This window comes from Phyllobates terribilis, unplaced genomic scaffold (genome assembly GCF_046119375.1).
Source record: "Phyllobates terribilis strain yellow unplaced genomic scaffold, ASM4611937v1 Scaffold_7__3_contigs__length_470593459, whole genome shotgun sequence".
Classification (NCBI taxonomy): Eukaryota; Metazoa; Chordata; class Amphibia; order Anura; family Dendrobatidae; genus Phyllobates; species Phyllobates terribilis.
In genome coordinates this window covers 12,705,021-12,717,301 of record NW_027362767.1, presented here as the reverse complement: position 1 = coordinate 12,717,301, position 12,281 = coordinate 12,705,021, and the positions used below count along the sequence as shown (strand labels likewise).

Below are 12,281 nucleotides of genomic sequence, written 5' to 3'. Positions count from 1 at the left end.
CACAGGGGAGGATTAGATACACGGCTCAGCAGACAGTATCACACAGGAGAGGATTAGATACACGGCTCAGCAGACAGTATCACACAGGAGAGGATTAGATACACGGCTCAGCAGACAGTATCACACAGGAGAGGATTAGATACACGGCTCAGCAGACAGTATCACACAGGAGAGGATTAGATACACGGCTCAGCAGACAGTATCACACAGGAGAGGATTAGATACACAGCTCAGCAGACAGTATCACACAGGAGAGGATTAGATACACGGCTCAGGAGACAGTACCACACAGGAGAGGATTAGATACACGGCTCAGCAGACAGTATCACACAGGAGAGGATTAGATACACAGCTCAGCAGACAGTATCACACAGGGGAGGATTAGATACACGGCTCAGCAGACAGTATCACACAGGAGAGGATTAGATACACGGCTCAGCAGACAGTATCACACAGGATAGGATTAGATACACGGCTCAGCAGACAGTATCACACAGGAGAGGATTAGATACACGGCTCAGCAGAGAGTATCACACAGGGGAGGATTAGATACACGGCTCAGCAGACAGTATCACACAGGGGAGGATTAGATACACAGCTCAGCAGACAGTATCACACAGGATAGGATTAGATACACGGCTCAGCAGACAGTATCACACAGAAGGGGATTAGATACACGGCTCAGCAGACAGTATCACACAGGAGAGGATTAGATACACTGCTCAGCAGACAGTATCACACAGGAGAGGATTAGATACACGGCTCAGCAGACAGTATCACACAGGATAGGATTAGATACACGGCTCAGCAGACAGTATCACACAGGATAGGATTAGATACACAGCTCAGCAGACAGTATCACACAGGAGAGGATTAGATAAACGGCTCAGCAGACAGTATCACACAGAAGGGGATTAGATACACGGCTCAGCAGACAGTATCACACAGGATAGGATTAGATACACAGCTCAGCAGACAGTATCACACAGGATAGGATTAGATACACGGCTCAGCAGACAGTATCACACAGGATAGGATTAGATACACGGCTCAGCAGACAGTATCACACAGGATAGGATTAGATACACGGCTCAGCAGACAGTATCACACAGGATAGGATTAGATACACGGCTCAGCAGACAGTATCACACAGGGGAGGATTAGATACACGGCTCAGCAGACAGTATCACACAGGATAGGATTAGATACACGGCTCAGCAGACAGTATCACACAGGAGAGGATTAGATACACAGCTCAGCAGACAGTATCACACAGGAGAGGATTAGATACACAGCTCAGCAGACAGTATCACACAGGAGAGGATTAGATACACGGCTCTGCAGACAGTATCACACAGGAGAGGATTAGATACACGGCTCAGCAGACAGTATCACACAGGAGAGGATTAGATACACAGCTCAGCAGACTGTATCACACAGGATAGGATTAGATACACGGCTCAGCAGACAGTATCACACAGGATAGGATTAGATACACAGCTCAGCAGACAGTATCACACAGGAGAGGATTAGATACACATCTCAGCAGACAGTATCACACAGGAGAGGATTAGATACACGGCTCTGCAGACAGTATCACACAGGAGAGGATTAGATACACGGCTCAGCAGACAGTATCACACAGGAGAGGATTAGATACACGGCTCAGCAGACAGTATCACACAGGAGAGGATTAGATACACAGCTCAGCAGACAGTATCACACAGGAGAGGATTAGATACACGGCTCAGCAGACAGTATCACACAGGAGAGGATTAGATACACGGCTCAGCAGACAGTATCACACAGGAGAGGATTAGATACACGGCTCAGCAGACAGTATCACACAGGAGAGGATTAGATACACAGCTCAGCAGACAGTATCACACAGGAGAGGATTAGATACACGGCTCAGCAGACAGTATCACACAGGATAGGATTAGATACACGGCTCAGCAGACAGTATCACACAGGAGAGGATTAGATACACGGCTCAGCAGACAGTATCACACAGGAGAGGATTAGATACACGGCTCAGCAGACAGTATCACACAGGATAGGATTAGATACACGGCTCAGCAGACAGTATCACACAGGAGAGGATTAGATACACAGCTCAGCAGACAGTATCACACAGGAGAGGATTAGATACACGGCTCAGCAGACAGTATCACACAGGATAGGATTAGATACACGGCTCAGCAGACAGTATCACACAGGAGAGGATTAGATACACGGCTCAGCAGACAGTATCACACAGGATAGGATTAGATACACGGCTCAGCAGACAGTATCACACAGGAGAGGATTAGATACACGGCTCAGCAGACAGTATCACACAGGATAGGATTAGATACACGGCTCAGCAGACAGTATCACACAGGAGAGGATTAGATACACAGCTCAGCAGACAGTATCACACAGGAGAGGATTAGATACACGGCTCAGCAGACAGTATCACACAGGATAGGATTAGATACACGGCTCAGCAGACAGTATCACACAGGAGAGGATTAGATACACGGCTCAGCAGACAGTATCACACAGGATAGGATTAGATACACGGCTCAGCAGACAGTATCACACAGGATAGGATTAGATACACGGCTCAGCAGACAGTATCACACAGGAGAGGATTAGATACACGGCTCAGCAGACAGTATCACACAGGATAGGATTAGATACACGGCTCAGCAGACAGTATCACAGGATAGGATTAGATACACAGCTCAGCACACAGTATCACACAGGATAGGATTAGATACACGGCTCAGCAGACAGTATCACACAGGATAGGATTAGATACACAGCTCAGCAGACAGTATCACACAGGATAGGATTAGATACACGGCTCAGCAGACAGTATCACACAGGATAGGATTAGATACACAGCTCAGCAGACAGTATCACACAGGATAGGATTAGATACACGGCTCAGCAGACAGTATCCCACAGGAGAGGATTAGATACACGGCTCAGCAGACAGTATCACACAGGATAGGATTAGATACACGGCTCTGCAGACAGTATCACACAGGATAGGATTAGATACACGGCTCTGCAGACAGTATCACACAGGAGAGGATTAGATACACGGCTCAGCAGACAGTATCACACAGGAGAGGATTAGATACACGGCTCAGCAGACAGTATCACACAGGAGAGGATTAGATACACGGCTCAGCAGACAGTATCACACAGGATAGGATTAGATACACGGCTCAGCAGACAGTATCACAGGATAGGATTAGATACACAGCTCAGCAGACAGTATCACACAGGATAGGATTAGATACACGGCTCAGCAGACAGTATCACACAGGATAGGATTAGATACACGGCTCAGCAGACAGTATCACACAGGAGAGGATTAGATACACGGCTCAGCAGACAGTATCACACAGGATAGGATTAGATACACGGCTCAGCAGACAGTATCACACAGGATAGGATTAGATACACGGCTCAGCAGACAGTATCACACAGGATAGGATTAGATACACGGCTCAGCAGACAGTATCACACAGGAGAGGATTAGATACACGGCTCAGCAGACAGTATCACACAGGATAGGATTAGATACACGGCTCAGCAGACAGTATCACACAGGATAGGATTAGATACACGGCTCTGCAGACAGTATCACACAGGAGAGGATTAGATACACGGCTCAGCAGACAGTATCACACAGGAGAGGATTAGATACACGGCTCAGCAGACAGTATCACACAGGATAGGATTAGATACACGGCTCAGCAGACAGTATCACACAGGAGAGGATTAGATACACGGCTCAGCAGACAGTATCACACAGGATAGGATTAGATACACGGCTCAGCAGACAGTATCACACAGGATAGGATTAGATACACGGCTCAGCAGACAGTATCACACAGGATAGGATTAGATACACGGCTCAGCAGACAGTATCACACAGGATAGGATTAGATACACGGCTCTGCAGACAGTATCACACAGGATAGGATTAGATACACGGCTCTGCAGACAGTATCACACAGGAGAGGATTAGATACACGGCTCAGCAGACAGTATCACACAGGAGAGGATTAGATACACGGCTCAGCAGACAGTATCACACAGGATAGGATTAGATACACTGCTCAGCAGACAGTATCACAGGATAGGATTAGATACACAGCTCAGCAGACAGTATCACACAGGATAGGATTAGATACACGGCTCAGCAGACAGTATCACAGGATAGGATTAGATACACAGCTCAGCACACAGTATCACACAGGATAGGATTAGATACACGGCTCAGCAGACAGTATCACACAGGATAGGATTAGATACACAGCTCAGCACACAGTATCACACAGGATAGGATTAGATACACAGCTCAGCAGACAGTATCACACAGGATAGGATTAGATACACGGCTCAGCAGACAGTATCACACAGGAGAGGATTAGATACACGGCTCAGCAGACAGTATCACACAGGAGAGGATTAGATACACGGCTCAGCAGACAGTATCACACAGGAGAGGATTAGATACACGGCTCTGCAGACAGTATCACACAGGAGAGGATTAGATACACGGCTCAGCAGACAGTATCACACAGGAGAGGATTAGATACACGGCTCAGCAGACAGTATCACACAGGATAGGATTAGATACACGGCTCAGCAGACAGTATCACACAGGAGAGGATTAGATACACGGCTCAGCAGACAGTATCACAGGATAGGATTAGATACACAACTCAGCAGACAGTATCACACAGGATAGGATTAGATACACGGCTCAGCAGACAGTATCACAGGATAGGATTAGATACACAACTCAGCAGACAGTATCACACAGGAGAGGATTAGATACACGGCTCAGCAGACAGTATCACAGGATAGGATTAGATACACAACTCAGCAGACAGTATCACACAGGATAGGATTAGATACACGGCTCAGCAGACAGTATCACAGGATAGGATTAGATACACAACTCAGCAGACAGTATCACACAGGAGAGGATTAGATACACGGCTCAGCAGACAGTATCACACAGGATTAGATACACGGCTCAGCAGACAGTATCACACAGGATAGGATTAGATACATAGCTCAGCAGACAGTATCACAAAGGATAGGATTAGATACACGGTTCAGCAGACAGTATCACACAGGATTAGATACACGGCTCAGCAGACAGTATCACACAGGATAGGATTAGATACACAGCTCAGCAGACAGTATCACACAGGATTAGATACACAGCATAGGATTAGATACACTTCTCAGCAGATAGTATCACACAGGACAGGATTAGATACACGGCTCTGCAGACAGTATCACACAGGATAGGATTAGATACACGGCTCAGCAGACAGTATCACACAGGATTAGATACACGGCTCAGCAGACAGTATCACACAGGATAGGATTAGATACATAGCTCAGCAGACAGTATCACAAAGGATAGGATTAGATACACGGTTCAGCAGACAGTATCACACAGGATTAGATACACGGCTCAGCAGACAGTATCACACAGGATAGGATTAGATACACAGCTCAGCAGACAGTATCACACAGGATTAGATACACAGCATAGGATTAGATACACTTCTCAGCAGATAGTATCACACAGGACAGGATTAGATACACGGCTCTGCAGACAGTATCACACAGGATAGGATTAGATACACGGCTCAGGAGACGGTATCACACAGGATAGGATTAGATATACGGCTCAGCAGACAGTATCACACAGGAGAGGATTAGATACACAGCTCAGCAGACAGTATCACACAGGATAGGATTAGATACACGGCTCAGCAGACAGTATCACACAGAAGGGGATTAGATACACGGCTCAGCAGACAGTATCACACAGGATAGGATTAGATACACGGCTCAGCAGACAGTATCACACAGAAGGGGATTAGATACACGGCTCATCAGACAGTATCACACAGGATAGGATTAGATACACGGCTCAGCAGACAGTATCACACAGAAGGGGATTAGATACACGGCTCAGCAGACAGTATCACACAGGATAGGATTAGATACACAGCTCTGCAGACAGTATCACACAGGATAGGATTAGATACACAGCTCAGCAGACAGTATCACACAGAAGGGGATTAGATACACGGCTCAGCAGACAGTATCACACAGGATAGGATTAGATACACGGCTCAGCAGACAGTATCACAGGATAGGATTAGATACACAACTCAGCAGACAGTATCACACAGGAGAGGATTAGATACACGGCTCAGCAGACAGTATCACAGGATAGGATTAGATACACAACTCAGCAGACAGTATCACACAGGATAGGATTAGATACACGGCTCAGCAGACAGTATCACAGGATAGGATTAGATACACAACTCAGCAGACAGTATCACACAGGAGAGGATTAGATACACGGCTCAGCAGACAGTATCACACAGGATTAGATACACGGCTCAGCAGACAGTATCACACAGGATAGGATTAGATACATAGCTCAGCAGACAGTATCACAAAGGATAGGATTAGATACACGGTTCAGCAGACAGTATCACACAGGATTAGATACACGGCTCAGCAGACAGTATCACACAGGATAGGATTAGATACACAGCTCAGCAGACAGTATCACACAGGATTAGATACACAGCATAGGATTAGATACACTTCTCAGCAGATAGTATCACACAGGACAGGATTAGATACACGGCTCTGCAGACAGTATCACACAGGATAGGATTAGATACACGGCTCAGCAGACAGTATCACACAAGAGGGGATTAGGTACACTGCTCAGGAGACTGTATCACACAGGATAGGATTAGATACACGGCTCAGCAGACAGTATCACACAGGAGAGGATTAGATACACAGCTCAGCAGACAGTATCACACAGGATAGGATTAGATACACGGCTCAGCAGACAGTATCACACAGAAGGGGATTAGATACACGGCTCAGCAGACAGTATCACACAGGATAGGATTAGATACACGGCTCAGCAGACAGTATCACACAGAAGGGGATTAGATACACGGCTCATCAGACAGTATCACACAGGATAGGATTAGATACACGGCTCAGCAGACAGTATCACACAGAAGGGGATTAGATACACGGCTCAGCAGACAGTATCACACAGGATAGGATTAGATACACAGCTCAGCAGACAGTATCACACAGAAGGGGATTAGATACACGGCTCAGCAGACAGTATCACACAGGATAGGATTAGATACACGGCTCAGCAGACAGTATCACACAGAAGGGGATTAGATACACGGCTCAGCAGACAGTATCACACAGGATAGGATTAGATACACGGCTCAGCAGACAGTATCACACAGAAGGGGATTAGATACACGGCTCAGCAGACAGTATCACACAGAAGGGGATTAGATACACGGCTCAGCAGACAGTATCACAGAGGATAGGATTAGATACACAGCTCTGCAGACAGTATCACACAGGAGAGGATTAGATACACGGCTCAGCAGACAGTATCACATAGGAGAGGATTAGATACACAGCTCAGCAGACAGTATCACACAGGAGAGGATTAGATACACAGCTCAGCAGACAGTATCACCCAGGAGAGGATTAGATACACAGCTCAGCAGACAGTATCACCCAGGATAGGATTAGATACACGGCTCAGCAGACAGTATCACACAGGATAGGATTAGATACACGGCTCAGCAGACAGTATCACACAGAAGGGGATTAGATACACGGCTCAGCAGACAGTATCACACAGGAGAGGATTAGATACACAGCTCAGCAGACAGTATCACACATGATAGGATTAGATACACGGCTCATCAGACAGTATCACACAGGATAGGATTAGATACATGGCTCAGCAGACAGTATCACACAGGATAGGATTAGATACACGGCTCAGCAGACAGTATCACACACGATAGGATTAGATACACGGCCCAGCAGACAGTATCACACAGGAGAGGATTAGATACACGGCTCAGCAGACAGTATCACACAGGAGAGGATTAGATACACGGCTCCGCAGACAGTATCACACAGGATAGGATTAGATACACGGCTCCGCATACAGTATCACACAGGATAGGATTAGATACACGGCTCAGCAGACAGTATCACACAGGATAGGATTAGATACACGGCTCAGCAGACAGTATCACACAGAATAGGATTAGATACACGGCTCAGCAGACAGTATCACACAGGATAGGATTAGATACACGGCTCAGCAGTCAGTATCACACAGGATAGGATTAGATACACGGCTCTGCAGACAGTATCACACAGGAGAGGATTAGATACACAGCTCAGCAGACAGTATCACACAGGATAGGATTAGATACACGGCTCAGCAGACAGTATCACACAGGATAGGATTAGATACACGGCTCAGCAGACAGTATCACACAGGATAGGATTAGATACACGGCTCAGCAGTCAGTATCACACAGGATAGGATTAGATACACGGCTCTGCAGACAGTATCACACAGGAGAGGATTAGATACACAGCTCAGCAGACAGTATCACACAGGATAGGATTAGATACACGGCTCAGCAGACAGTATCACACAGGATAGGATTAGATACACGGCTCTGCAGACAGTATCACACAGGATAGGATTAGATACACGGCTCAGCAGTCAGTATCACACAGGATAGGATTAGATACACGGCTCAGCAGACAGTATCACACAGGATAGGATTAGATACACGGCTCTGCAGACAGTATCACACAGGATAGGATTAGATACACGGCTCAGCAGACAGTATCACACAGGATAGGATTAGATACACGGCTCTGCAGACAGTATCACACAGGAGAGGATTAGATACACGGCTCAGCAGACAGTATCACACAGGAGAGGATTAGATACACGGCTCAGCAGACAGTATCACACAGGAGAGGATTAGATACACAGCTCAGCAGACAGTATCACACAGGATAGGATTAGATACACGGCTCTGCAGACAGTATCACACAGGATAGGATTAGATACTCGGCTCAGCAGACAGTATCACACAGGAGAGGATTAGATACACGGCTCTGCAGACAGTATCACACAGGATAGGATTAGATACTCGGCTCAGCAGACAGTATCACACAGGATAGGATTAGATACACGGCTCAGCAGACAGTATCACACAGGAGAGGATTAGATACTCGGCTCAGCAGACAGTATCACACAGGAGAGGATTAGATACACGGCTCAGCAGACAGTATCACACAGGATAGGATTAGATACTCGGCTCAGCAGACAGTATCACACAGGAGAGGATTAGATACACGGCTCTGCAGACAGTATCACACAGGATAGGATTAGATACTCGGCTCAGCAGACAGTATCACACAGGATAGGATTAGATACACAGCTCAGCAGACAGTATCACACAGGATAGGATTAGATACTCGGCTCAGCAGACAGTATCACACAGGATAGGATTAGATACTCGGCTCAGCAGACAGTATCACACAGGAGAGGATTAGATACACGGCTCAGCAGACAGTATCACACAGGATAGGATTAGATACTCGGCTCAGCAGACAGTATCACACAGGATAGGATTAGATACTCGGCTCAGCAGTCAGTATCACACAGGAGAGGATTAGATACACGGCTCTGCAGACAGTATCACACAGGATAGGATTAGATACTCGGCTCAGCAGACAGTATCACACAGGATAGGATTAGATACACGGCTCAGCAGACAGTATCACACAGGATAGGATTAGATACTCGGCTCAGCAGACAGTATCACACAGGAGAGGATTAGATACACGGCTCTGCAGACAGTATCACACAGGATAGGATTAGATACTCGGCTCAGCAGTCAGTATCACACAGGAGAGGATTAGATACACGGCTCTGCAGACAGTATCACACAGGATAGGATTAGATACTCGGCTCAGCAGACAGTATCACACAGGAGAGGATTAGATACACGGCTCTGCAGACAGTATCACACAGGATAGGATTAGATACTCGGCTCAGCAGACAGTATCACACAGGATAGGATTAGATACACGGCTCAGCAGACAGTATCACACAGGAGAGGATTAGATACTCGGCTCAGCAGACAGTATCACACAGGAGAGGATTAGATACACGGCTCAGCAGACAGTATCACACAGGATAGGATTAGATACTCGGCTCAGCAGACAGTATCACACAGGAGAGGATTAGATACACGGCTCTGCAGACAGTATCACACAGGATAGGATTAGATACTCGGCTCAGCAGACAGTATCACACAGGATAGGATTAGATACACGGCTCAGCAGACAGTATCACACAGGATAGGATTAGATACACAGCTCAGCACACAGTATCACACAGGATAGGATTAGATACACAGCTCAGCAGACAGTATCACACAGGATAGGATTAGATACACGGCTCAGCAGACAGTATCACACAGGATAGGATTAGATACACAGCTCAGCAGACAGTATCACACAGGGGAGGATTAGATACACGGCTCAGCAGACAGTATCACACAGGATAGGATTAGATACTCGGCTCAGCAGACAGTATCACACAGGAGAGGATTAGATACACGGCTCAGCAGACAGTATCACACAGGATAGGATTAGATACTCGGCTCAGCAGACAGTATCACACAGGAGAGGATTAGATACACGGCTCAGCAGACAGTATCACACAGGATAGGATTAGATACACGGCTCTGCAGACAGTATCACACAGGATAGGATTAGATACTCGGCTCAGCAGACAGTATCACACAGGATAGGATTAGATACACGGCTCAGCAGACAGTATCACACAGGATAGGATTAGATACTCGGCTCAGCAGACAGTATCACACAGGAGAGGATTAGATACACGGCTCTGCAGACAGTATCACACAGGATAGGATTAGATACTCGGCTCAGCAGTCAGTATCACACAGGATAGGATTAGATACACGGCTCAGCAGACAGTATCACACAGGAGAGGATTAGATACACGGCTCTGCAGACAGTATCACACAGGATAGGATTAGATACTCGGCTCAGCAGACAGTATCACACAGGATAGGATTAGATACACGGCTCAGCAGACAGTATCACACAGGATAGGATTAGATACTCGGCTCAGCAGACAGTATCACACAGGAGAGGATTAGATACACGGCTCTGCAGACAGTATCACACAGGATAGGATTAGATACACGGCTCAGCAGACAGTATCACACAGGATAGGATTAGATACACGGCTCTGCAGACAGTATCACACAGGAGAGGATTAGATACACAGCTCAGCAGACAGTATCACACAGGAGAGGATTAGATACTCGGCTCAGCAGACAGTATCACACAGGAGAGGATTAGATACTCGGCTCAGCAGACAGTATCACACAGGAGAGGATTAGATACACGGCTCTGCAGACAGTATCACACAGGATAGGATTAGATACTCGGCTCAGCAGACAGTATCACACAGGAGAGGATTAGATACACAGCTCTGCAGACAGTATCACACAGGATAGGATTAGATACTCGGCTCAGCAGACAGTATCACACAGGAGAGGATTAGATACACGGCTCTGCAGACAGTATCACACAGGATAGGATTAGATACACTGCACAGCAGACAGTATCACACAGGAGAGGATTAGATACACGGCTCAGCAGACAGTATCACACAGGAGAGGATTAGATACAAATGATGTTCACTTTCTTTATTGCCCACAACAGCCAATCAAAGCAATGCTTTCATTTTATCTTCTGCTTTTGAAAAATGAAAGCCGCTGTGTGATTGGTTGCTTTGGGCAGATCTTTCAGCCTTTGCCCCTCGGCCTATGCGATGTGATGAGCCTGTAGTACATGGGATAGGCGGGGGGCAATGGCCGCAGTGACACCATTGAGTTTCGCTGTGAAGACCCCACAGATCAGTTTCTGGTCGGCTTCTAAGTATCATTTATCCAGAATTCATTAAGGAAGCGCCATGATGGTGCTCGTCCCCCGGCCTGACATCGGAGGCCCCGACCTCGGCTCACACTTCCCGCTCCGGTCTCTGCCTCTTCCTGACACTGCGGATGGGAGATTCTGGGACGTCGCTTCCTGTTTACTCCACCGGCCCCCGGCCTGGGAACATCGGGATTCCAAGACCTCCCAAAACTCCAGAAAACACTTGTCCCAGAGGCACCGGACCACCCGTCACACTGAGGAGCCAAATCTTCTTACCCTTCACATTCTCAGGTTATATGGACTGAGCCAGACAGAAGGTGTCAGATAGAAGCGTGGCCTCCCTCAGCCCCAGTGATGTCGTTATATAGCTTTATAGCTGG

At 47.0% G+C, this 12,281-nt stretch overlaps 1 protein-coding gene across 9 annotated transcripts in view; it reads left to right on the top strand.

The window, feature by feature from the left end:
* The window catches only part of STON2 (stonin 2), a 279,054-nt gene that overhangs the window by 256,509 nt on the left and 10,264 nt on the right, over nucleotides 1-12,281 (top strand). Inside the window, exon 1 of one of the 9 annotated variants that reach the window (XM_073638154.1) lies at nucleotides 12,015-12,192. The exons of the other annotated variants lie outside the window; for them this stretch is intronic. Coding sequence (XP_073494255.1) covers nucleotides 12,030-12,192 — 163 coding nt within the window. The 5' untranslated portion in view covers nucleotides 12,015-12,029. Of the gene's footprint in view, nucleotides 1-12,014; nucleotides 12,193-12,281 lie in introns of those variants that run through there. 9 annotated transcript variants of the gene reach the window in all.